At 43.8% G+C, this 25,841-nt stretch overlaps 1 protein-coding gene across 1 annotated transcript in view; it reads right to left on the bottom strand.

Annotated features, from left to right (window-relative positions):
* The window catches only part of PTGR1 (prostaglandin reductase 1), a 45,493-nt gene extending 19,872 nt beyond the window's left edge, over window positions 1-25,621 (bottom strand). The window contains exons 1-9 of the mRNA XM_089912644.1: window positions 24,228-25,621; window positions 23,019-23,192; window positions 21,648-21,779; window positions 19,331-19,498; window positions 15,745-15,862; window positions 12,937-13,092; window positions 9,849-10,031; window positions 4,739-4,915; window positions 1-3,482 (exon numbers count right to left, since the gene is read on the bottom strand). The exon at window positions 1-3,482 is cut by the window's left edge and continues 19,872 nt beyond it. Coding sequence (XP_089768770.1) covers window positions 4,811-4,915; window positions 9,849-10,031; window positions 12,937-13,092; window positions 15,745-15,862; window positions 19,331-19,498; window positions 21,648-21,779; window positions 23,019-23,192; window positions 24,228-24,319 — 1,128 coding nt within the window. The 5' untranslated portion in view covers window positions 24,320-25,621 and the 3' untranslated portion in view covers window positions 1-3,482; window positions 4,739-4,810. The remainder of the gene's footprint in view (window positions 3,483-4,738; window positions 4,916-9,848; window positions 10,032-12,936; window positions 13,093-15,744; window positions 15,863-19,330; window positions 19,499-21,647; window positions 21,780-23,018; window positions 23,193-24,227) is intronic.
* Between the last annotated feature and the right edge of the window lie 220 nt (window positions 25,622-25,841).

Here is a 25,841-nt window from a genome sequence, read left to right on the forward strand (position 1 = left end):
TCTCTCCTGATAACCACACCCTTTCCTTCTTCCCACACCACATGTTGTACATACTTTCCCCAGGAGAGACAGTCCGTAGTCTGATTCGATCCATGTTCCCAGCTCAAAGTCCAGGGTCCCTGGGTTGGAAGTTTGAGTCCATGGGAGCATGGACTTAGGTCAATTGGTGGGCTTCACAGAAGGGTGATGGGGGTGTTCACTTAGATTTTGCCTTTGGGACCCTAAATGTCCGTGTCTCTCAGTCCTTGGAGCAGTGTCTACAGTTTTTCTAGGGAAGGATTTAAGCTGCCAGGCGCCATAAGCCTGGCTATTTTTCTGGAACAGGTGGAAGAAAGCTGCATGGTAGTATGGGGTTGGAGTTCACCCATATACAGAATTCCACTTAATCTGTATTCAGCCTTATGTCCTCCAGGGCCAGGGTCCCCAAGTTAAAAGCCTCTCAAGTTCTCTTTCGTGAAAGATGATACCTCAGATTTCTATGGGGGTGAAATTTTCATAGGGTGATGGACAGTCCCTGACCATGAAGGGTGGGAGTGGCATCTGGGGCTTGAACCGCTCTTATGCGTGTTTTCAAGCACTTTCTCTCCTTTGAGTCCCTGATTTCCTCCACCTTGTGAATCATATGGATCTCATCAGTACCTTTTCGGAAGGCAGTCGTGGCTTTTTCTCCTGGTCAGTAAAATTCTTCCAAACGGTGTATCTCTTCAAATATTATTGTTTGGGCTTACATGTGTCTCTTAATTTTTATATCAGGTTTATTGAGATGGAATTTACATAAAATTCACTTTTCAGATTTTGTCAATCTAGTACAATTGACAAAAATGTAAGTAAAGTATATAACATGATGATTTGATATACATTGTGAAATGAGTCCAAACATCCATCGACTCACATATTTACCTTTTTTTTTTTTTTTTTGGCAAGAACATTTAAGTTCTACTCTCTTAGCAAATTCAGCTATACAATATAGTGTTAAAAACTGTAGTCACCATGTTATCCACTAGATCCTCTGACCTTATTCATCTTATAACTCAGTTACACCTTTTGATTAACCACTCCCTATTTTACCCAACCCTGGCAACCACTTTTCTACTTTCTACTCTATGCATTCTTTTATTTTTTTTGAGTCCACATGTAAGTGGTACTATACAGTGTTTTTCTCTGATTTATTTCACTTAGCATAATGTTCTCCAGGTTCATCCATGTTGCTGCAAATGACAGAAGTTCCTTCTTTTTTTAAGTCAGAATAATATTCTAGTGTGTGTGTGTGTGTGTGTGTGTATATATATATATATGTACACACACACACCCCACATTTTCTTTACCAATCCATCTGTTGATGGACACTGAGGTAGTTTTGATACCTTGGCTATTGTGAATAATGCTGAAAAAAACTACCTCTTTAAATTTCACCATTTTACATTCCACCAGGAGTGTATAAGTAAATTGGTAAAATTGTTTCATCTTTTCACCATCACCTGTTATTTTCTTTTTTATTACAACATTCTACAGCTTCCCCTAAATTTTTCTTAAAAAATTTTTTGGGGGAGCTGCAACGCGTGGTTTGTGGGATCTTATTACCCCGACCAGGGATCGAACCCGGGTCCACAGCAGTGAAATCCCACGTCTTAACCACTGGACTGCCAGGGAATTCCCCCCAATTTTTGTTTCTTATCATCTATATTGTTTTGGATTTTCCAGAGGAGAAGGCAGAATTCTTTACTACCTTAAAATTGGAATCCCGGTAGATCTTGCTTAACCTTTTCAGTGGGGCTGATAAAATCTGTCATTGGTGATATCCTGCCTGGTTCTTACCAGGGAATGTCTATGGAACGTTGACCACCACTTTGCTATCAAGATTTCACTGAAAAAGATTTGTACACCTGGGATATACACCAGTTCACAGAACATAGACTAAATGTCTGAGTTGCAGAATAATAGCACATGCCGGCAAAAATCGTATTTTCTTGATGCAGTGAGTTGTATCAAGTCCAGCTAGCTACCTGGCAGCAGTTATGGATTTGCCATAAGCATCAGGCTAAAATATTGTGGCAAAAGTTCTAAATGCATTAATCTGAAATACTGTATTCAAAAGAGCACTGTTTTCTTTAATACTTTATTTCAGAAATGCACAAATTGTGCATAGATTGATAGGTGTAGTTAAAAACTGTCCAAAACTCCAGCAACAACCAATCAAAAATGTAATGGAGGGACTTCCCTCGTGGTGCAGTGGTTAAGAATCTGCCTGCCAATGGAGGGGACACGGGTTCGAGCCCTGGTCTGGGAAGATGCCACATGCTGCGGAGCAACAAAGCCCGTGTGCCACAACTACTGAAGCCCACGCGCTCTAGGGCCCATATACTGCAACGAAGGGTAGGCCCCCCTCGCTGCAACTAGAGAATGCCCGCACGCAGCAAAAAAGACCCAACACAGCCATAAATAAATAAATTAATTAAAAATGTAACGGAAAAAACGAACAGATGAGTCTAGATGTGGAACCATGTTATTAATAGATTGTAAAGGAAAGATGGAATATTCCATAAGTGGTGTATGAAAAAACTAGCTTGTCTCTTGGAAAAAATTACCTATCTTACTGTTGGGCCCAAAATAAATTCTGGAAAGAGATTTAGATGGGCATGGGGGAAACATGAAGATCTTTGTTCTTCCTGTCTCCTCTTAAGGTGAAATATATCAGTGCCCACTTGGGAGGCTTCCCTACAAAGAATGTAACGTGTGATTGTGGATCTTACAGATGTTGGCCTTTCTTTGGCTGTTTATTGTACTTCTTTCTCCCTACAAGTAAGCCAGGAGTCCATAGCACTTTGGTAGCAAGGAAGCTCCTGTCTTGTGGCCTAAATTTTGTACTGGACCTATTTTTCTTCTTTTTAAAAGTTAACTTTATTGACGTATAATTTATATACAATAAGATGCATGCATTTAAATGTACTGTTTAATGAGTTTTGACACATGTCCACCCTTATGCCATCCCCATCCAAACAGAACCTTGAAATCACCCCAGAAAATTCTCTTTTGCCCTTTGCAGTCAATCCCAATCCCCTATTCCCTGCTCCATCACAGATCTAACATAAATGCTAAAAGGGTAAAACTTACAGAATAAAAATATGGGAGAAAAATTTCATGACCTACAGATAGGCAAATATTTCTTAGGTGAAAGACTAAAAGCACTTAACCATCAAAGAAAAAATGGTAAGTATTATCAAAATTTAAAATATATCCTCTTGGGAATTCACTGGCAGTCCAGTGGTTAGGACTCTGCACTTTCACTGCCAGGGCATGGGTTCAATCCCTTGTCGAGGAACTAAGATCCAGCAAGCCACACAGGGAGGCCAAAAAAAACCCCAAAACTAATATATATATATTTATAATATATATATGTGTATATATGTATATAGATACGTACATGCTCTTGACTTCTGGTTTCTGGTCCAGCATGTATTGCGCTTGGGTGTCATCAGTCTGTCCTAACAACAAGAAAAACATTGAGCATAAAAAAATCAACAACTCTTGAGATCCAGCAGAGACCTTAGGTCACGGGGTAAACCACTGCCCCCAGAGTGGGAGAGTCAGACAGATACCGAGAGTCACAAGCTACTGGGGTAGAAGCCTTAGAACAGAACCCACCACGGGACCCAGTGCTGGGGCAGGAACCCTTCACCTGGAGCTGACACGCTGCTGGAGGCTCAAACTTGTGGACAAGTTTGAGAGGTAAAAACACCAGGGGGTGCCCAGCCTTAGGGGTGACCCCACCTTTTCCTGAGTTTTTTCTCATGCATATGTTATTTCCCCCATATGGGAAGGGGACACAGAAGCACAGGGACTTTAATTTTTTTAATTGAATTTGTAATAGTGAATAAATTTGTTCATTAGATTCAGAATTCAAAAAGCACAAAAGTGTAGTTTTTCTCTTATCCCCCATCTTTCAGGCACACCTCAGTTCTTGTTATTACATCTTTCCAGAGGTTTTATACACACACACACACAATTGCACTTTTTCCTCTTATTTTTTCCTTGTACTCCAATTTGATCCCTCCTCTATTTGGTAGCAGAATTGATCAACAGAACTGACATTTTCATGATACTGAATCTCCCAGTCCAAGAGCATGGTAACTTCCATATGTTCTGTCTTCTTTTGTGTTTCTTAGTCATGTTTCAAAGCTTTCTTCATAATAATCTCTCACATTTTTGTTGGCTTATAAAGATTCCCATATGTTATCTTTTTTTGTAGCTGTTGTGAGCGATAGATTCCTTCCTTGGTCTGCCACGTTAGACCTGCCCGAAGAGGACCAATGGGGGCTCCCCTGAGTCCGTGTACATCAGCAATGGTTATTTCTCCTTGTGTAACCATAAGCCATAGGGGTGGTGATCTTGACTTCAAATTCACTGATTTCTGCAGGGAGGTAGCTAACACTTACTGAGTACCTAATACATGCCACGTGTTATGCTGGTGTTTTAAATAAATGTATAATATGTATGTGAAGCAGATGTTACTGTCCTCACTTTACAGATGAAAAATCAGAAGCAGTAAACTTTTGGACTCGAGAGCCATTATTTTCTATCATAACCCTGAGGGAACTATAGCAGGCAGTAAGTTCACTTGGCCATTGTTCAATATGAAATTTTCCCTCTCTCTTGCTAATTATATTCCACTTAAATGTATTTTATTAGGTAGATCAGATGCATTACAATTAATGTTTTTTAGATCATGAAGACAGCATACCTTTTACTAAATGATTATAAAGAAACTAAGTAATCATCCAAATGATTTCTAGATTCCATGTGTCATTTTTGTTCATGCTTTCACTATTGCTTCCCCAAATTCTCTCAGCATTCCCATAAATGCAGGTGGCATGCTTTCAAATCCTTCAGTAATGTGTTCATGGTACTGGATTTTACCCTGTATCAAAACAACAACAAATATAATAGATTAATTTCATATTCTAAATTATATACTCTTCTCACTGTAGCAACAAATTTATCAGTACGTCATGGGAAACTTGGAACTAGGAAGTGGAGACCCTGTCCTCTTTGAACTTATAGTCATTTGGGGGGCATGACCCACATACACAGTGTATGTAACAGATTACAGCTCACATAAGAGTTTAATAATAGGCGTCAGATCACAGCATAACAATACGAGAAATGTCACAAGGAAGCAATTAATTAATTTCTAAGTAAATTGAACAAAAAATTTAATAATGTAATGATCTCAGAAGAGGCGGAAGCAGATGGAGCAGGGGACATCCTTGCAGGGTATCATCTGTGTTCATCTTTCCAGTAGCCCAATGCTGTAGCATCATTACCTCTATTTGACCCCTGAAGAGGCAGAACCTGTTCAGGAAATGTAAATACGATGGCAGTCTAAAAATATGTCTTCCCTTCAAGCCAAGATTTGTTCAGTACGTGTTTAACATTCATTTAGGAGTGTGGGAGGGAAGAGTTCATTTAGTGAAGAAGGATTTTCATTTCTCTTTTTTCTACAAGGCACAGTCTACTAAATAGAACTAATTCACATTCTCACATTATTTTAAAGAGGTCTTATGTGGAGACCTAAGTCACCTTATACTGTTTTTCCCTAATGTATCCAGTGATGGCTTAGCATCCTTTATGGATTTATGGAGGGACTATTTATTTGCTTGAGGTCACTCAACTAGTATGTAGGGAAGCTGGGATTTGAACACTTAACTATCAATAGAAAGCCCCAGCTCATTCCTGTGCTTGAAGAGGCCAAGAACCTGGAAAGGGTCAAAAGCTATAATCAAAAGTTTAGAGGTTAAAAGTAGAGGGTGAATACTAATATAAAATGTTAATAATATGGGAAATTAGGATATAATAGAATACAGGGTATATGGGAACTCTCTACTCTCAGGAATTTTTCTGTAACTCTAAAACTATTCTAAAATAAAAAGTGTATTAAAAAAGGGGGGGGTTCCCTGGTGGCACAGTGGTTGAGAGTCCGCCTGCCGATGCAGGGGACACGGGTTCGTGCCCCGGTCCGGGAAGATCCCACATGCCGCGGAGTGGCTGGGCCTGTGAGCCATGGCCGCTGAGCCTGCGCGTCCAGAGCCTGTGCTCCGCAAGGGGAGAGGCCACAACAGTGAGAGGCCCGTGTATCACAAAGAAAAAAAAAAAAAAGAAAGGGGGAGGGATGAGAACGAAATAAGTAGATGAGAGAGAAATTAAACCGATTCACTAGTTACTTAGAACAAAATTATAATTAGGTTCACTTTGTAGGAAGAAAGCATTTGGGACACCAGCACAGTGATGTCTGCTGTCAGCTGTGATCATGTTTGATTTCACCAACAGGGACAAAGAGGCTACACACTGGGAACTCTAAACGCATCCCACTCTTCCCAGCTCCCTGCAAAGAGCCCAGCCCAGCACTTGGAGAGTGTTAGACTGGGAAAAACGCCAAGCTCCAGGGGATGCCAGGGGAGCCATCTATGTCTTTGAATTTGGAAATGATCAGGAAGCCAGGAGTTAGGAAGTATGGTACCACTTTTCTCCTGGGAAATGAAAATAATGCCACCTCGGTTATTCAGATTTCTGTTGACTAAAACTCCACATGGCGTAAGGTGGGAAAATGATCACAGCTCAGGACAAAGCGATTGGATTCTTCCTCTGGATCTATAAGGCATGGCTATAAGACGACTCCACTCTAGGACCTGGAAGAGCCATGGCAAAATATACGCCCCTCTAACACTCATTCGTCTGGACAATGTTCATCTAGTGCCTATTCAGACTATCCTGGGTGGTGTGGATACATCAGCAAACAAAATGCATGAATACTGCTGCCCTCGGGGAGGTTCCATTCTCATGGGAGGGAGACAGACAATTAAGTGAATTATAGTGTATATTATGTTAAAAGATGATAATTGCTATGGATCAAAGTAAGATAAGGAGGCTCAACCAGTGAAGGGGATTGCAATATAAAATAGGGTCATGTTCAAAGCTTCCTCATTCAGAAGGCAGTTTTCAGCAAAAACTTGAAGGAGGGGGTGAGAATTAGGTAAGCAATTACGGAGAAGTGGAGGGGTGTGGGGAGAGACAGTAAGCAATGAAACTAGAGAGGTAACGGAGGCCAGATAGTGTCCAGCCTCGCAGGGTTTATTCTAAGTGAAATGGGGAGCTTTGCAGGGTTTTGAGCGTAAGATGACTTGGCGTGATTTATGCTTTAAAAGATCACTCTGGCTGCTGTGTTGGGAATTGTCTGTAGGGGTGAAAAAGTGAGAGAGCAGCTTAGAGGCCACCACAACATCCAGGCCAGACAAGATGGTGGCCTAGACCAGGATGGTGGCAGTGAAGGAGGGGAGACAGGGCAGATTCTGAATGTATCTCCGAGGTTGGGCCACCAGAATTTGCCGACAGATTAGACATGGATATGAGAGAAAGAAAGGAATCAAAGATAATTTCAACGTTTTTGAATTGAGCAACTAAAAAGGTTGTCACAACTGAGACGGTGCGGTCTATATATAGAGCAAGTTTGGCAGGAAAGATCAAGACATTTTCGGTTTTTAACACTTTAAGGCAGAGATGGAGAAGCTATTGCACATCCAAGCACAGCTGCTGAACAGTTTAGAGCTCAGGGGAGAGATCTAGGCTGGAGACAGACAGTTGGGAGCTGTCAGCATACTGATGATATTTAAAAGCAAGAGCGTGGGGCTTCCCTGGTGGTGCAGTGGTTGAGAGTCCGCCTGCCGATGCAGGGGACACGGGTTCGCGCCCCGGTCCGGGAAGATCCCACATGCCGCAGAGCAACTAAGCCTGTGCGCCACAACTACTGTGTCTGCACTCTAGAGCCTGCAAGCCACAACTACTGAGCCCGCACACTGCAACTACTGAAGCCTGCGCGCCTAGAGCCCATGCTCCGTAACAAGAGAATCCACCGCAGTGAGAAGCCCACGCACCGCAAAGAAGAGTAGCCCCCGCTCACCACAACTAGAGAAAGCCCGCCTGCAGCAATGAAGACCCAAAGAAGCCAAAAAAAAAAAAAAAAAAGAGATAAAGAAGGAAAAGTAGGGCTTTGTCCTGAAGCAAAAGAAACTGATGCAAGATGAGTGAGACACGAGAGGGAAACATCCAAATGCTAGATTAGCCTTGCAGAAAGAGTGCTTCTCCGGACGACTCACCCCAGCCATATTTCTCTTGGGTTAAGAAGTGGAGTCCTCATTTTCTCATCTTGGAAGAGGATGAAATACTGTTTCTGCGATTGTGCATGCTGATGGGGATGTGGTTTCTTTATTGCGAGTAGAAAACAAATGTGGCATGAAAGCTGGGAGAAACAAGTACTTGCCTCCGAGCTCTCCTAACAGTGAAATATGTTAGAATTTCTGGAGATCAGAGGCAGAGCAGAATCTCACTTGATTAAAATGGAATGGACAAGGCCACCTTGTCCACAAGGCCAGATAGGTCTCAAAGACCTGAGCCCTGAGCCGCTGAACTTGCAAAGACTAATTGCTTAAAAGCCTAGATCAAGTTACTGTATCCAAAATATTTGGCTGTGGTCAGGAAAATGCATCCTGGACCTCTGCTCAATTGGCAGGAAGATTTCCCAGGACGCTAGCTTAGCATCAATTAGAAAAATATGGGGGGAAAAAGTCCCTAATAAGATTGCCAGGTGCACCTGGAGTATCCTTCTTGGAGAAAGTAGCATCTTTGATTTTTCACAACCCAACAGGGAATCTATAAGTGGGCCTTCCTCAGCCTCTTCCACTCCCACCCACCTGTCTCAGTGTAGCCGAGGTGTTGTTAACTAGCAGGGTTATAAGGTTTCATTCCCACGAGTGAAGCCCATCATAGAACAAATAACCCATTTATTTGTGGTTGCCTGGATCCTGATGGTAATCTGGAAGATTCCTTTTTGTTCTTCTTTCTCCTTTTTTTTTTTTTTTTTTTTTTTGCGGCATGTGGGATCTTCCTGGACCGGGGAACGAACCCGTGTCCCCTGCATCGGCAGGCGGACTCTCAACCACTGCGCCACCAGGGAAGCCCTTTCTCCTTTTTTTAATTTTTAGACCGCAGGTAAATCTGTAATCTCACCAACAGCACAGAATCATTTGTAGCAGAAACGACTCTGTATGAGGAGTTCAGAAGATCTGCTTTTATTTTGAGTCTGTCGCTAATAGGATTGAAAGAGTCTCTGGTCCTTTTGGCCATCCATCTCCCCATCTGTAAAATAAGAGGCCTATAGGACATCTCTTAGAAAATTGAGATTTAATGAACATAGTTCTCTAGTTGATACTGCTTTTAGACTTATTTGGGCATGGAGGTGGGAGGGGAAGGTCTCAGCATAAGAGAGTGGAGAAGCGGGGGATGGAGGGCCTGGCAGGGCACAGGAGAAGCGAAACAAGGACGTTCTAGGGATGGAGAGAAGACGCATGCCCCTTTCCCTTGTAGTGGAAATTGTCAGTTTGGTGCTGCTGTAGGAAACTCTGCCCACTACTGTCTGAAGGAAATGGCAGCCTGTTTTCCCTTTACCCACATTAAGCCACCGTCTACCCACCCCCAAACCTCCAGCACATCCCGAATATCCTGAAGAACCCTCGTTTTTTCCCAGCCAGGACAACGTGTTCTATTTCTAAATCAAATCATGGCTTTTCACAACTTTGCAGAAAACAGTAGGTAAAAAACTAAAACTTTTTTTTTTAAACTCAAACTTTTAATAACTCTGTTTCTTCCATATTTTCAGCGCCTGTTATTTCTCTATATCAAAATCCAATATAAGCTGATTTAGCACAAATATACACAATTATATATTTTTAGTTTAATAAACACTATTTCATCAAGAATATTAGGAAATCTGTTAAATACTTTGATAGTCACTGGCCTACACCATATCTGTGAATCTCCTCCTTGTCCCGTCTTTCTACACCTGTGATCATGTGCGTGAGCTCATTACCTGGGGGAAGGGGGCCGGTTCTGTTATATGTAGAGATGGGCCCACGTATAGCAATAGCAAGTCTTCCAAATTTCTTAATCTGGGGGATAACAACGTTGGAAAACTCTACACCCACCTAAACAGACAGGGAAACAAAAAACCAAAACCTTTAAATAATCTAAACCCTAGAAGATTCAGGAGAATCATTAACTCACAATGATCATTTCACAATACTTGTTTTAGCAGCAATAACACTGATTAAATTAGCACTGCAGGGCAGAAAATTGCAGTTGGAAAGAGACATTAGAAACTAGGCATTTTCATTTGACTGTAGAAATACACCTTATATAACTTGTAAATTTTACTTCATTATAATTTGGGGTTTTCTGACCAGTTCAGTAATCTCATTGCTTTATCTAAAAGTATGGAAAAATAACTCAGAAGCCATATATCAAGAACAAAGTTGGAGGACTCACAGTTTCCCATCTCAAAACTTACTATGAAGCTACATCAATCAAGACAGTGTGAGAACGGAAATATAGATCAATAGTACTAAATTGAGAGTCCAGAATAAGCCCTTACATTTATAGTCAATTGATTTTTGACAAGAGTGCCAAAACAATTCAACAGGGGAAAAAACAGTCTTTTTAACAAATGGTACAGAACAACTGACATCCACATGGAAAACAATGAAATAGGACTCCTCCCTTACACGATACACAAAAATTAACTTAAAACGTGTCATAGGGCTTCTCTGGTGGCGCAGTCGTTGACACTCCGCCTGCCGATGCAGGGGACACGGGTTTGTGCCCCGGTCTGGGAAGATCCCACATGCCGCGGAGTGGCTGGGCCCGTGAGCCACGGCCGCTGAGCCTGCGCATCCGGAGCCTGTGCTCCGCAACGGGAGAGGCCACAACAGTGAGAGGCCCGTGTACCGAAACAAACAAACAAACAAACAAACAAAAAAAACGTGTCATAGACCTAAATGTAAGAGCTAAAACGATAAAACTCTTAGGAAAAAACCATAGGAGTAAACCTTTGTGACCTTGGATAAGGCAAAGGCTTCTTAGACATGACACCAAAAGCCTAAGCAACAAAAGAAAAAATAAATTGGACTTCATCAAAAATTTAAAATTTTTGTGTTTCAAAGGACACCATCAAGAAAGTGGAAGGAAAAAAAAAGAAAGTGAAAGCAACTCGCAGAATAAGAGAAAATGTTTGCAAACCCTATACAGGAGATATTATTACTAATGATCCTCATTGTAAGTATATTCCATAATTGAGAACTGGACTACTTGCTAAAATTTATTTATAACCCCAATACTCATAGAGCTTTCCCTGGTCATCTGCAGACATACACAGAATGGCTAGTGGCAAAAGAGACACAAAGTTCCCAGCTGAGGTCAAAAAAGGCCAAGGGTCTGCCTTCTTTTTTTAGCTCTCATACCGAGATTACCAGAGGATGAAGACAGTAGTGGGCAGTGCAGAGTGGTTCAAGAAGTTCCAGCTCTGGGGCCAGCTGAATGGAGTATGAATCCTAACTGTGGGAGGATTAGTCCTGGGGCAGCCTCAGACAAGTTACTTAACACTTTTAAACAAAAATTTTCTCTTTTAAAATAAAAGAGAAGTTATAGGAAGGACTAAAGATTGTAATCTATGTAAGATATGTGCACACTTCCAGTAGGAGCAATGGTTCAGTGTTTGTGGTGACTTTATAGAACATAAAGTTCTATAGGAACTTATAGACCAGGAATACTGAGAATTGACTGTATCTGATAAGGGACTTGGGTCCAGAATATATAAAGAACTCTGACAACTCAACAAATAACACAACTGAAAATGGTCAAAGGATTTGAGCAAACATTTCTCCAAAGAAGACATACAAATGGCCAATAAGCACATGAAAAGATGCTCAACATCACTAACCATTGGAGAAATGCAAATCAAAACCACAACAAAATATCACTTCAAACTCACTAGGATAGCCACAATCAAAATGACAGATAATAAACGCTGCTGAAGATTTGGGGAAATTGGAACCCTTACAGATTGCTGGTGACAATGTAAAATAGTGCAGCCATTTTGCAAAATAGTATGGCAGTTCCTCAAAATATTAAACGTGGAGTTACCATATGACCCAACAATTCTGATTGTAGTCAAGAGAAATGAACACATATATCCACACAAAAACTTGTACATGAATGGTCATAGCCAGCATTATACATAATAGCCGAGAAGTGTGAATGACTCAATTGCCCATCAACCGATGGATGGATGAATAAAATGTGATATATCCATACAATGGAATATTATTTGGCCATAAAAACAAATGAGGGACTTCCCTGGTGGTGCAGTGGTTCAGAATCTGCCTGCCAATGCAGGGGACACGGGTTCAATCCCTGGTCCGGGAAGATCCCACATGCCGCGGAGCAAATAAGCCCACGTGCCACAACTACTGAGCCTGTGCATCTAGAGCCTGTGCCACCGCAATGAGAAGCCCACGCACCACAACGAAGAGTAGCCCCTGCTCACCGCAACTAGAGAAAGCCCGCTCGCAGCAACAAAGACCCAATGCAGCCAAAATAAATAAAAAATAAATTTATTTTTAAAAAAAGAAAATGAAGTAACATTGTAAATCAACTATATTTCAATAAAAATTTTTTAAAAAAGGAATGAAAAAATGATACGTGCTACAATATGGATGGACCTTGAAAACATGCTAAGTGTAAGAAGCCAGTCACAAAATATCACTTTTGGGGGGACAAAGGGGAGTGACTGCTAATGAACACAAGCATTTCTTTTCAGGGTGATGAAAATGTTCTAAAGTTGTGGCAAGGGTTGTACAATTCTGTGAATACACTAAAAATTACTGAGTTCTATGCTTTAAACAGGTAAATTATATCTCAATAAAGCTGTGTTTTAAAAAAGGCATATGTGCTTTCCTCACATATTTTTAGATGGAAACTCTAGAAGTAGATTCCCTCATATAGTACTTCATTGCTTTGCTAGTAAATCAGATATTAAGTCCAATTTGTACTTACATTATCAAAATCACAATCATAACCCTCAGGAGAGGCTTTTTGCAAAGTTTCTTCCAAAGACTTCACTGTTTTGTAGTTAAAGGCGACATCAAATCCATACTTTTCAAGGCAGGCAACCCTTTTGTCAGACCCTGCTGCTCCAACAACTTTGAAGCCCTAAATGGGGAGAAAAATGGAAACCATTTATAAACCACAAGCATGGGCCAAGTCTATCCTCCTAGTCTAGAATGGCCAGGTTCCTCCAGAACACCCTCCTAGGTGCTGAGCCACATATATAATGGGCCAACAGACCCCCTAGGCGAAATTCATCCCTAAACTAGCCTATGATACAACCCAATCATAACTTCAGCCTGCCTCTGACCACCCCACCGATCCCTCCTATGTTTAGGTGGTTTGCAGCTCATTTCAACCTGCTGGCTTGACTCTCCTGTTTCTTTACGTTGGGGCTTCTTCTCCCTTGCAATGACTTGCATGCTATCTCTTGGTGCAGTGACTCTTTAGACTATAATTTTGGCTCTGCCCTGGGACTCTCATATCAAAGACAGCCCTCCTGGTAACTGCCCCGTGTTCTGTGATTTGGCCCAAAGCATTGGACCAGGTGCTGCCTAATCACAGAGGAACTGGAGTGCATTCGGAGAAGCACTTTCAGGTTGAGACTAGAGATTATATTGGTACATAGAGAGTAGATCTTCAGAAAGCGCTCTTCTATTCTGAATGTATCGTGAAGACCAGAATATCAGCCTCTGTTCACTCTCAATTGGGGAAAGGCCTTTGGGTTCGTACATGTATCTGTACAAACAACTGCCATATACTTTTTCCATTCCTACACGATTCAAGAAAAAACAATTTTGCAAAATCTCTTATCCTTGGTCCTTTTGCCTTCTGACCTTACACTCTCATAAGATGATCTCATTTACTCTTATGGCCTCACTACCACCTTCATGCAGATGATCCCCTCGTTTATTAACTCCAGCCACGCCTCTCTCCTGAGTTCCAAATCAGTATTTCCAACCACCTATAACAATCTTCACTTGGAGAGCCTAAGGGGCCTCATAATCAATGTGTCTAAAATGGAATCTTTTTTTTCCCTTGCTTCTTACCTGTTGTTCCTCCTCTATTCTCTATTGTAGTGGGTGATACCACGCAGTTATCCAAACCTGAAACATGTGGGTCAAAGGAGATGCTTTCCTTTCTCTTGTTAGCCCCATCCAATCACCAGGTGTTTGGTCTTTTTCAACAAATATCCTTAAAAGCTGCCTCTGACGTCCCATCTTCACTGTCAGGGTATCATAATTTTCATCTGAATTATTGTAAGGGCATCCTAATCGGACTTCTTGTTTCTAGTATTGTGTCACCTCCCAGGGTCAAAAAGATTTCTCTAAAATGCAGAATTAATCATGTTATTCCTCCAAGGATTAAGCACAAACTTCTTAGCATGGCAGTCTCTAATGGAGTTTCTAAAAGAATAGGTTTAAGAATGAGTCCTATCAGGACTTCCCTGGTGGTCCAGTGGTTAAGACTCTGCGCTTCCATGGCAGGGGGCATGGGTTTGATCCCTGGTTGGGGAACGAAGATCCCACATGCTGCATGGCATCAGCCAGAAAAAAGAAAAAGATAAGAAAAGGGAGAAAGATGGCTCTTCCCTAATTAAAAAATATGTCCTATCAAATTTTTGAAATAAAAATCCCTTGAAGTTTTAATAAAACATTTAAAATTTGAATTTTGGAAGTATTACTAATTCATTTTGTAAGTTTTAATAAAACATTTAAAATTTGAATTTTGGAAGTATTACTAATTCATTTTGTTAAGTCTAGCATAACCCAAAGCTAAACACTGATAAGTTCCAAACAAAAAACTTTAAACCAAACTCACCTATGAATATAGATGCAAAAATTCTATATAAAATGTTATTAAATCAAATCCAAAAGTATAAATTCATAATACACCATTGGTAAATAACGATTATTTCAGAATGCTATTATGCTTTAACATTAGAAAACTAATGTAATTCCTTAACTGCAAAATTTGCAACCTGTATGACAGCCTCATCTCTTTATTTGTATTCCAAGCTCCCATTAGCACTGGAGACCAGCCCAAACCCTTGGCTGCTGGTTGTAGTCCTGTACTCATCTGTATTCTCCCTAACTCTTTCCCTAGAAACTAGATCCTGCATCCAACATCCAGCCTCTGGCAAAGGATAAGCCAAACCAGATCACCTTGGAACATTTCCACTATGTGATACATCCTGACCATGTGTGAGCTGCCTGATGTCTTGTACCCCTACCATCAAATCAGATCTCTTGAGCACAGACACCTGTCCAGATCAGAGGCAATGTTTCCATGCCCTGCGTGCCTCCCATGAGTTAGTTCCCAAGCTGAGGCCCCACCGCTCTGGGCTGACTGCAGTAGCCTTTGCAATGGGGCCGTGTGGGTGATGACTCTTGGTTGGCTGATCTCAAGTCCCTCTTTTAATTGTTAGGGGCAATAATGAAGAAAGGAGATTAAGTTGTAACAAGAAAAGTTCAGTAACAACTATGAAAATAGTTACTGCTTACAAATTCACTACTCTAGCAGAGGCCATTCCTGACTTGAGACCTGCAGTGGTATCAAATTACAATGTTCAGGTCATCTTTGCTGCGCCATTTTCCCCATTCCCCCGTTTCTCAATCATTCCCCATCTCCAGCTTCTCAACGAAATCGACCAGTAGACCAAACTCCCTGAGACGACAAAAGGTCTGCTGCGTTCCCCTCTGCATTCCCAGGGCACGCTGTGGGCTCTGAGTAAATGTCTGTTATGGAGGAAGACACCTTGAGCTTAGCGATCTGCCCCACAACGGAGCCCACTGCTCCTGCGGCCACGTTAACCAGCACTGTTTCTCCACCCTGCACACCAGAGATGTCAAGCAGGCCAGAGTAGGCTGTTAGGCTAAGGGAAGAAAAGTAAGGCTATGGGGATAAATTTGTTTCTTTCCCCTGTATCTCATTTATATATACCCTGAAGGCCTTCTCAGCAGCTCAGTGCCATGCGTCCAGGTAAAAGACAGAAAATATAGGAAATGGATATTACTAGCCACTAATGGTCCACCTCCTCCTTCTTTACCTCCAGGAGAGGAAAAAAGATGATGGGAACTAGGGAGGGAACAGAGAGGTGGCTGGAAGGGGGGAAGCATCCTGTCCACCCCCAGGACAAGTTTCAGGGGTGAAAGAAAATAGATCCCCTTAAACTGTAGGGATCCAAGAACAGAGAGCTTATGCCTCATTCCTATGTAAGTTCTAGGGAGATGGAGAGCTTCGTGGGGAAAGCCTCCATGACATCATAAACAGATATAACGGTATATGGTGTCTAGGCCTGAGAGGGTCAGGAAGAAACACCTTGAACTTCCCATGGCTCCAGAGTGGTATGAAAGAACATCTGCAGTCTCCCCACCTCATCCCTAGTGAGATGCCGAAGTTAGCTTGCAGGGAAACGACTAGTGGGCCCGCAAAGATGCAGCTCACATAGCACCAATGGGGATTATTAGGTCAAGGAACCACCACACTTCAGTGGATTTCCAGCTTGGAAGGGGATGTGGCTGAGGACTCAATGAGAAAAGTTACACGTTTTTTTGTTGTTTTTTTTTTTTTGCGGTACGCGGGCCTCTCACCGCCGCAGCCTCTCCCGTTGCGGAGCACAGGCTCCTCCGGACGCACAGGTCCAGCGGCCATGGCTCACGGGCCCAGCCGCTCCGCGGCATGTGGGATCCTCCCGGACCGGGGCACGAACCCGCGTCCCCTGCCTTGGCAGGCGGACTCTCAACCACTGCACCACCAGGGAAGCCCGAGAAAAGTTACACTTTGAGAGGGGGGGACCAATGCACAAGTAAGATCAAAAGCAAGAAGTTGTCCCCCCTCTACTGGGTTTGTGTTAGCCCTGTGAGCTTTGCATCAACCCTACGGAGAAGACAAAGGAAATTATGAGTTTTAAACCTGAAATGATGGGAGAAATCACTGGCTTAACGGAGGTTTTATTTTATTACACCAGCTTGAGATAGAAATGAAGTACAGGAGTAGAAAAATTTTAAGTTCTATTTTTTCACCCCTGAGTCTGAGCCCATGAAATCTATACCCATTACGGTGATTGTTAAGCCACTGGCAAAATTTCAGACAATTCACATACAGTCATTTCTGTGTAAAACAAACTACACATTGGCGTGACTTAAGCTTATTCAGCCGTGACTACATTTGAGGGCTCGTTAGAGTTGGGCATTGAAGGGAAAGCAGTGAAAGGCAAACAGCACTTCTTCTGAGGATCCAAATATCTAATATTCCCTTAACCCACTGTTTTCAAAAGATGGATGGAACACCACTTGTCTCAGGATCACCTGGAGCTTTATTAAAAATTTAGATTCCCAGACGCTGCCTCAAACCCACTGATTCAAAAATACTGGGATGTGGATATATGAATTTGAATAGGACTCTAGGTGATTCTTATGAATGCAAGCAACTGAGAACCACCGCCTTAATGAATGCTGATATCCGAGTATGCTAGGCAAGTTAGCCTAACTCCCAAAGAGAAGCAGAAGGTACATTTTCAGATTGGGTCATTCCACCCATGACAGCCCGTACACCCCCTCCCCCAATCTCCCGTCTAGATGTTTGCAAAATCAGCTTTCAGTTAACCATACTGACCTAAGATGTACAAGGTCTTTCCCAAACATCACCTCCTTTTAAAAGTAAAATGGAGATAGGATGAAGAAGCCAGCAGTAAAGAAATCCTAGAGGGAAAATGAAAGGTATGCTTTGGACGAAGGGGGACTGGATAGAATCAACAGGTTAGAGAGCAAAACACTTGAACTCTTCCAGCTTAACAAGAAGACAGAGATCCTATAGAAGGAAATAATGCAATACTTTGGGAGGATGTTAAATCTTTGGAGCCTGGACAGCTGAAAGACCCTAGGTTTCAAAGTTCAACTTCTTTTATAGTTTATAGCAGAAGTTCCAGCATTCTGGAAGGGTTGACCCACCCCACTGGTAAGGGCGCATAATGGCAGGAATTGTCAAAGAATTGGTGGTGTGTTGCTCATGGAGGCTAGAAACATGGCATATGTAACCCCTCCCCCTCGGTCTTTGAGAACCACTGGTATAAGCTGATTACCTGGAGTAGAAGCATACTCCTTAGGGGCTTGAAATGGGTGAATGAGAAATATACCCACAAATGAATACATTATCCTCTGTTTTTAGAATTCAAATCTCCTAATGTTTTACCAATTATTTTCTCTCCAGCTAAGTCACGGGAGACTGGCTCCTTGGTTTCCTCATGTCCACCTTCACCCCCATGCTCCTACCCCCAGCTCACCATTTAGAGAAGGATGGGTGGGATAACAAGGTGGGAGAGGAAGAGCTCTCACTAGTAGAGGGTACAGGCAGGCAGGACAGACCGGAAAGGGCTGTCATTCTGTTTAATGCCTTAAGCATCCTCTAATTTCACAATGTTGTCTCTTGGCTGTGGCAATTCTGAGGAGCTCAAATCCTGTGTGTTATATGAACTTGGGGGGTATGGGACTGGTTTTGCTGGAGGCTGATCATTTGGGGATATATATATTTCCGTTTCATTCTTTAGAAGTCCTTCAAAGGGTGAAAAGAAAGAGGGAGGAAGGGTGGGAAGAAGGAATGAAGAAAGAAAAGGATCACACAACCTGGAGAAATTACTTAGAGAAACTTTCCAGGCTAGGAAAATTTGGGGGACTTCAAAGGGAATTCAGGTGACCTTGCTTCTCCAGGACATGAGAGGAAAACTTGAGGTGCAAAGTGCAGCTGGGCCCTGGAGGGCAGACACAGGATGAACTGACCAGGAGTCTTCCTGAGGGATAAGGCCAAGAGACACTTGAGTGTTTTAAATCTGCACCACACTGACTGTACAACTATACTGATTCATCTCAGTTATTTAAACTTCAGATCCCCTGACACCTCTGGAAACTCAGATGTGGAAAGGAGGTGAGGTATCAGAGACCGTACAGAAAGGCCAAGGTACACTGAACTCTTTTTCCCTTTTTAAACTCTGAAATGGAAGCAGACATGAGTGAGGGGTGAAGCCAAGACCTTTCCAGGGACAGATGGAGCTGGTTTCTTTGTGTCACACCGTTTACAGAGGCTTGAGAGGGACTGTGCTTCCTCTCCCTCTCATGCTGCCCCTCACCAGCACTTTCTCTTTGTACCTGATTTCCCCTCTCTCTCCTTCAGTCCCAAGGCTAACTCTAGCCCCTTTCTTCCCTTCTTAGTCCCATCATCCTTTCTAATCAGCCCCTGAGCCTAGAACGTCTCGAGTCTCTTCTCGTTGATCAAGTTCTGGACCAACCATTTTGGAAAACCAGGATATCAGGTATTCAAATGAGTGAAATAAACCCATGAAACTCACCTGGGCATGCCAACCATTCCCAGAGCCAAAAACAGTGGTAACGTGTCTGGCCACTCTGCAAGCAGCTTTTCCAGGTTTTTCCCATCAGAAATGGAGTGTGCCGTCCAGCCGGAAGGAGCCACTACAGTTGTTCCTATTGGGAAGGCTGAGTTTTTACTTTCCACAACCCTGAAAGAGACAGCACATTCAGACACGGGAAACCCCTTTCCTTTCAAGTGGGTCCGATGCTGCATGGTTAGTGGTCACAAAGGGGTATTGAGTTTCATGTTCCATGATTTAATACCCTACCACATCTCTCCATCTGAATTCTTAGCCATTGGTGTCTCCTCCTCAAGGAAAAATATGGGCCCTCAGAGAGGAATTCCCAACTGGTCCAGCATCTGTCCCTGTCATCACTCACTCTTCTCTCTAAGCAAGAGGTGTTCATCCTTTGTCTCAAGGTGACCTGGACATCAGCCTCTTCTCTTCTTCAGAGGCTACCCTCCATTTCTTAGCCCTTCCTCTCTTTTGAATCCTCAACATTCTCCTCTCTTACTGTCCCTTTCTTACAATCTCATCCTATCTCTACCTCATCTCTCTCTCTCCTTTTTTTTTTTGTTTGTTTGTTTGTTTGTTTGCATTACACGGGCCTCTCACTGCTGTGACCTCTCCCGCTGCGGAGCACAGGCTCCGGACGCGCCGACCCAGCGGCCATGGCTCACGGGCCCAGCCGCTCCGCGGACACGAACCCGTGTCCCCTGCATCGGCAGGCGGACTCTCAACCACTGCACCACCAGGGAAGCCCCTCTCTCTCTTCTTTTAACAGCCAAATTTCTTCACTTCCCATTCACTTGATAACCCAATGCAACCTGCCTTCCACCCCCACTGTTGGAAGCAACCTAAATGTCCATCAAGAGAGGAATGGATAAAGAAGATGTGGTACATATATACAATGGAATATTGCTCAACCATAAAAAGGAACAAAACTGGGTCATTTGTAGAGATGTGGATGGACCTAGAGAGTGTCATACAGAGTGAAGTAAGTCAGAAAGAGAAAAATAAATATCGTATATTAACGCATATATGTGGAATCTAGAAAAATGGTATAGATGACCTTATTTGAAAAGCAGAAATAGAGACACAGATGTAGAGAACAAACGTATGGATACCAAGGGGGAAAGCGGGGGGGTGGGAGGAATTAGGATATTGGGATTGACACATACATACTATTGATACTATGTGTAAAAGAGACAACTGATGGGAACATACTGTATAGCACAGGGAACTGTACTTAATGCACTGTGGTGTCCTAAATGGGAGGGAAACCCAAAAGGGAGGGGGTATATGTATATGTATATGTATGGCTGATTCGTTTTGCTGTGCAGTAGAAGCTAACACAACATTGTAAAGCAACTATACTCCAATAAAAATTAATAAAAAAACAAAACAAAAAAACGTAAGCCAGTTACCACTGGGTACTTGTTACCCAAAACACTAGATACACAAAAAGGGATGCTAGTTAACATTTGGAAACATACTTTTCACTTTAGATTTTTTTTTTTTTTTTTTGCGGTACGCGGGCCTCTCACTGTTTTGGCCTCTCCTGTTGTGGGGCACAGGCTCTGGACGCGCAAGCTCAGCGGCCATGGCTCATGGGCCTAGCCGCTCCGCGGCATGTGGGATCTTCCCGGACCGGGGCACGAACCCGTGTCCCCTGCCTCAGCAGGCGGACTCTCAACCACTGCGCCACCAGGGAAGCCCTCACTTTAGATTTTAATCTCTACCAATCAACTATGAAAAAAATTATTTAAAAGAATGATGGCTGCATTGTTTACCTAGGCAAAAAGTTACTGAGTCAGTGGCCAGTGAAAGCATTTATTCTCTCCTCTCCCTGAACTGTTTACTGAGTACACACGTTTGAGTCGACTGCAGATTACCTAAATTAAAAGAATATAGATAAAGGAAAGGCAAGAAAACCTAATTTTAGTCTTAGCGTCTTTCTCTACCCAAATTATTTGCCAGTGAAATGGAGAAGTTCGAGCTTGGCTTCTTTCTTCTTTTAAGTTTTTGGGAAGGAATTCTGGTGAACAATGAGAGGTAAATTGTGCACATGAAGATAGGGGATGGTTGTAAAGTAAAGGGGCCAGTGTAATCCCTCACTGCTCTGCTCAGACTTTCGCCTGAAAAAGATGAGCATCCGTGAATCCCATCACTGACATCCTTCTGGGAGAAACGGGGAAGCCATAGCATTTTGAATCAGCTGGATATTTTAAAAGATTGACCACGTCAAACTAGAGTCCAGTGCACAACATAAGAATTTTCTGGAGGAAAATAATACCTCATATAAGGATCCACAGTGAAGAACAAAGCTTCCAGCAGGACCTCTACAAAATAAAGCATTCCACAGGCAATTAGAAACCCTGGCCTGATGCCTTGTCTCTGGCCTTCTAAATAAACACAGACAATCTCTCTGCTTCAGGGTTGCCCTCTCATCTGTGCTTTCTACTGAAGAGCCAAGAAGAGCTCTCACCTTGGGCTCAGTCCAGTTAATAAAAGTAAAAATTATTTTTTAAATTTTTAAATAAAATTTAAAATTATGTTTATTTACTCAGCACTCACTCCATGCTTTACATACATTATTTCATATGATGTTCTGAACAATTATTGTTTCCATTTTATTTAAGCTTAGGTTAAGTATCTTGACCAGGGCCACATTTGTAACCACTGTATTACAGGGCTCACATAGGGTTTTATTACCAGCCTCAGTTAGTATTAAAAAATACACGCATTTTGCTGGAGTGACCCTCATGCACCCATCCTCTGGAATTTTGGTTCTGAGTTCTAGGTTATCCCAACCTAGATGGGATCGATAACTTTGCCATGCTACTTGATTGCATGCCCTTTTCTCAAAGCTTACCTACCTGAAAATAGCCCTTAAAGACACCCTTTAGCAAGTGCTCTGCAAAGCTTATCTCCAAACATGTGATGGGATGTGTCGCCATTTCTCTCCCTTCGATTTCTGCAGGGATATTGTCTGCTCACAGGGATAGTCTGAGGTCTTCACACTGCTGCTAGGCAGTTCTTACCCTACTGTCATCGTGGGGCTCACTGGGACAGAGGAAATACTCCCCACGGGCTAGCGAAAGTCAGGAAGAACAATGCACCCAAGCATGCGTTTCAGTTACCAAGGGAAGTAGAGGGATCTTCTAACATGACATTGAGGCTTCACACACACAGCCTTGAAAAGGTCTCTGCGGCCATTTGCAAAAGGGCCACAGATACCACCCATCCCTGTGTGTGGGCTTCTTTGCCGTCCTCCCATCAAGAAGTCTACTGCCACACCTTGAATCTGGGCTTGCTTTGATGAACATCATGTTAGCAAAGATGATATAAGTAGAGGTTTGAAAAGTGCTTGCATATTGGATCTTGCCAATTCCTGCTGCTCTAGATTTATGAAATCACAGTGAAAACAAAGAGCTCAAACCAGCCAGCTAGAGAGGCCACATAGAGGAGAAGTGAGGCGTGCACCTGAGCAGAAAGCCGGCTAACATGACATGTGAGTGATGACCATCCTAAGTTAACCATTTAGCCCAGATGAGACCTACACAAGGCCCACCAACTTAACCCAGCCCAAACTGCCAACCCACAGAATTGTGAACTAATAAATGATTGTTGTTTGAAGTCAATAAATGTGGAGGTAGTTTGTTACCCAGCAAAGGCAAACTGATATAGTCTCTTCCAACTTAAATCTAATGAGTATGACTTACCTCTATTTTTTAAGGGTGGGAGTTCGACTGTCTTCAATTCAAAGTCACTATTAGTAGGGCGGCCTACGAAGTGTTTCTTCAGGGTCCAGCTCTTAGCATGAACCATCCTGAAGCTCCTAGAACACAGTAAACATGTAGTCAATGCCATGAAGTGACTGGATTCTTATGGTTCCCTAAGTGTTGCACTGAGGCCACACAGCAGGGTCTGCCCGTCATCAACTTTACCATTATCATTTAACGTCAATCACGTTTATTTAGCAGTATTCACTGTTTCTATCGGTGTGTTAAGCACGTCATACTTATCATCTCAGTTTACCCTCATAATTTCCCTGTAAGATAGGTATTATTATCATTGCCAGTGCACAGCTGTGCAGAAGAGGAAACTGAGGCTACCTCAGAAATCTCCAAGGCAAGGAACAATGTTAACCCACACAAATTCTTCCTAGCCACTGCTAAGGTTTCGCTAGGGCACTGAACAACTACCTGGAGTGCAAATATTCCATTTCTCTCCTCATATGAAGCGAATTCTAAGAAAAAGCATCAAACACAAAGAAACGACGTCCATGCACATCTTTTCCAAGGGCCAGAGCGCTGCGTTCTAAGGCAAGCAGTCTCAGGAACACCTGACAACCGCCGGGTGGCGCTGCGCTCAGCCCCATTTTCAGGCGCGAGTTTTCTTTGGCACCAACGGGGAAATCAATTTGGGTCTGTTTGGGTTTAAACTTGCCTGCAGACAAGGCCAAGAGAAGATGATTCAGGCGGCCCTGAGCTCTCAGGGCATTTTCCTTGGAGCGATCGAGGTGGTTCGACCCGAAACCTTCCTGTTCCTACTTGTCTTTTTTTCCCAAAAAAGGCAGCCGCTGAGAATTCTGGACTCGCCATAAGTCCAGAAGCACCCGTGGAAAGGGCGCGACTGCAGAGGCAGGCGAGGATCAGGACGAGCCCCCCCGCCGCTAGAGGAAGGGGGCCAGGTGGGATGCCCGGCCCAGGCGCACTCGCCCCCGGATCCCACCTCCTCGCCGCGCCCATACCCGTCCGTTAAATGAATTCCGACCCCTGCCTTTCTTCTCCTTCCACACTTGTCCCACTTTTGTAGTCCCGCACGTTCCTTCGCCAGCCCCCTCCCAGGTGCAGGCAGCTATGCCAGGCACCGAAAATACTGCCAGGCCACGCCCTTCCCTCCGGCAGCCGTCTCCGATCTCTCCAAGAACCTGCACGGGCCAGGAAGCATCGGCCCGGGCATCCTGCTTCCAAGTTTCTTCCGAGGGCAAGACGCAGAGGTTACTCAGCACTAGGAGAGGGCGAGCAGCACGCAAACGCTCCGCCACAGGGGAGTCTAGATTCTAAAACTGTGGGGTGGGGATATTTACTTACCAACGTCCGCAGGCTCCATTACCTAAAGCAGGGAGTTGGGACTGCGCAGCGGAACTCCGGAAGCCGGGATTTACGGCCGGTCCCAGGAGAGGGTGGGGCGGTGGGGTTTCCCCCAGGGCGCGGCTGCTCCTGGAAGCCTGTGGGCAGCGGGGCCCGGGGAGGGTCACAGGAGGGAAACCCAGGAATCGAGGAGTGTGTGTGTGTGTGTGTGTGTGTGTGTACCTGCACCAGTGTGTGTGTGTGTGTACCTGCACCAGTGTGTGTGTGTGTGTGTGTACCTGCACCAGTGTCCTAACTGGAAACCCGCTGGAAGATGCTGCGTGGGAGAACGAGCCGCGGCCCCCGCCGCTCAGGCAGGGAGCAGGGGGACGAAGGCGGGTTCCCCCAGCGGCCGCGGCCGGGGGGCTCCTCCTCAGTCCCGCAGCTTGCCCGGCGTCCACGCCCCGACCCTGGCACTCGGGTGCTGGCCCCGTGCCCGCCTGACCCCAGTCTCCCTGATGAACACCTCTTTACCCTGCAAGAGCCAATTCAAGGCTCACCTACTCAGTGAGTCTCAGACTCTCCCGGGCAGGAGTTAGCGCCCCTGCAGCTAGGGCGCCCCACCCCGCCGCAGCCCTGCAACACCCAGCCCTGGGTAGGGCCTTTCCCCGCCGACTCCTGGAGGAAAGGTGGATCCAGGGAGGCGGTGTGCGCAACGCAAAGGTGCCCGGGCTCGGTTCCAAGCCTGCGGCCACCACTTCCTAACGGTGCAGCTCTGAATGAGCTACTTAACCCCTTCCTGCCTAATTGACCCATCTGCAAGATCGGGATAAGAGTAGTGCTTTATGAAAATTAAGTCTTTTTAAAGAATAAAATGAGTTAACACCAAGTGCTTAGACTAGTACTGGCGCGTGGTAAGCTCAATAAACACTAGATCCCGGTAACAATCTTTTGACTTCCCCACTGGCCCTGAGTCAGTCCCAGGCACCCCACACTGCGTCATTCAATTGTATACCCCCAACTCCGAGCCCAATCCTGGTCGGTCATATAAACAGTGAAATAATGCAAAGATGTTTAAAGAACACTGTCCCTTCTCCTGCATTACCCTCTCCGAAAGGTAACAGATGTTACCAGTCCAGTGTTGACCCTTTCCCTCTCTTCTCCACAGTCGTTCAGACATATACACTTAGAAGGTTCCCCGCCCCCCGCCCCGTTTTCACAAACACGTGATCATTCTAAAGCTGGTACTCTGCATCTTATTTTTTTATTTTCCCAGACTGAAAATCTTAGGCCTGGGTTATCTAAATCAGGGATAGGATTCTTTCTAACAAGGCACTGAGTGAAAGATTCAGAACTCCAAGAGGATAGCGTTAAGTAATATCAGATGTTAGCTATACAGTATTGCCAGATTC

Source organism: Delphinapterus leucas, chromosome 6 (assembly GCF_059928025.1).
Source record: "Delphinapterus leucas isolate spDelLeu-1000000601 "Yukka" chromosome 6, BTC_Dleu_Yukka2, whole genome shotgun sequence".
In the NCBI taxonomy this organism is placed as follows: Eukaryota; Metazoa; Chordata; class Mammalia; order Artiodactyla; family Monodontidae; genus Delphinapterus; species Delphinapterus leucas.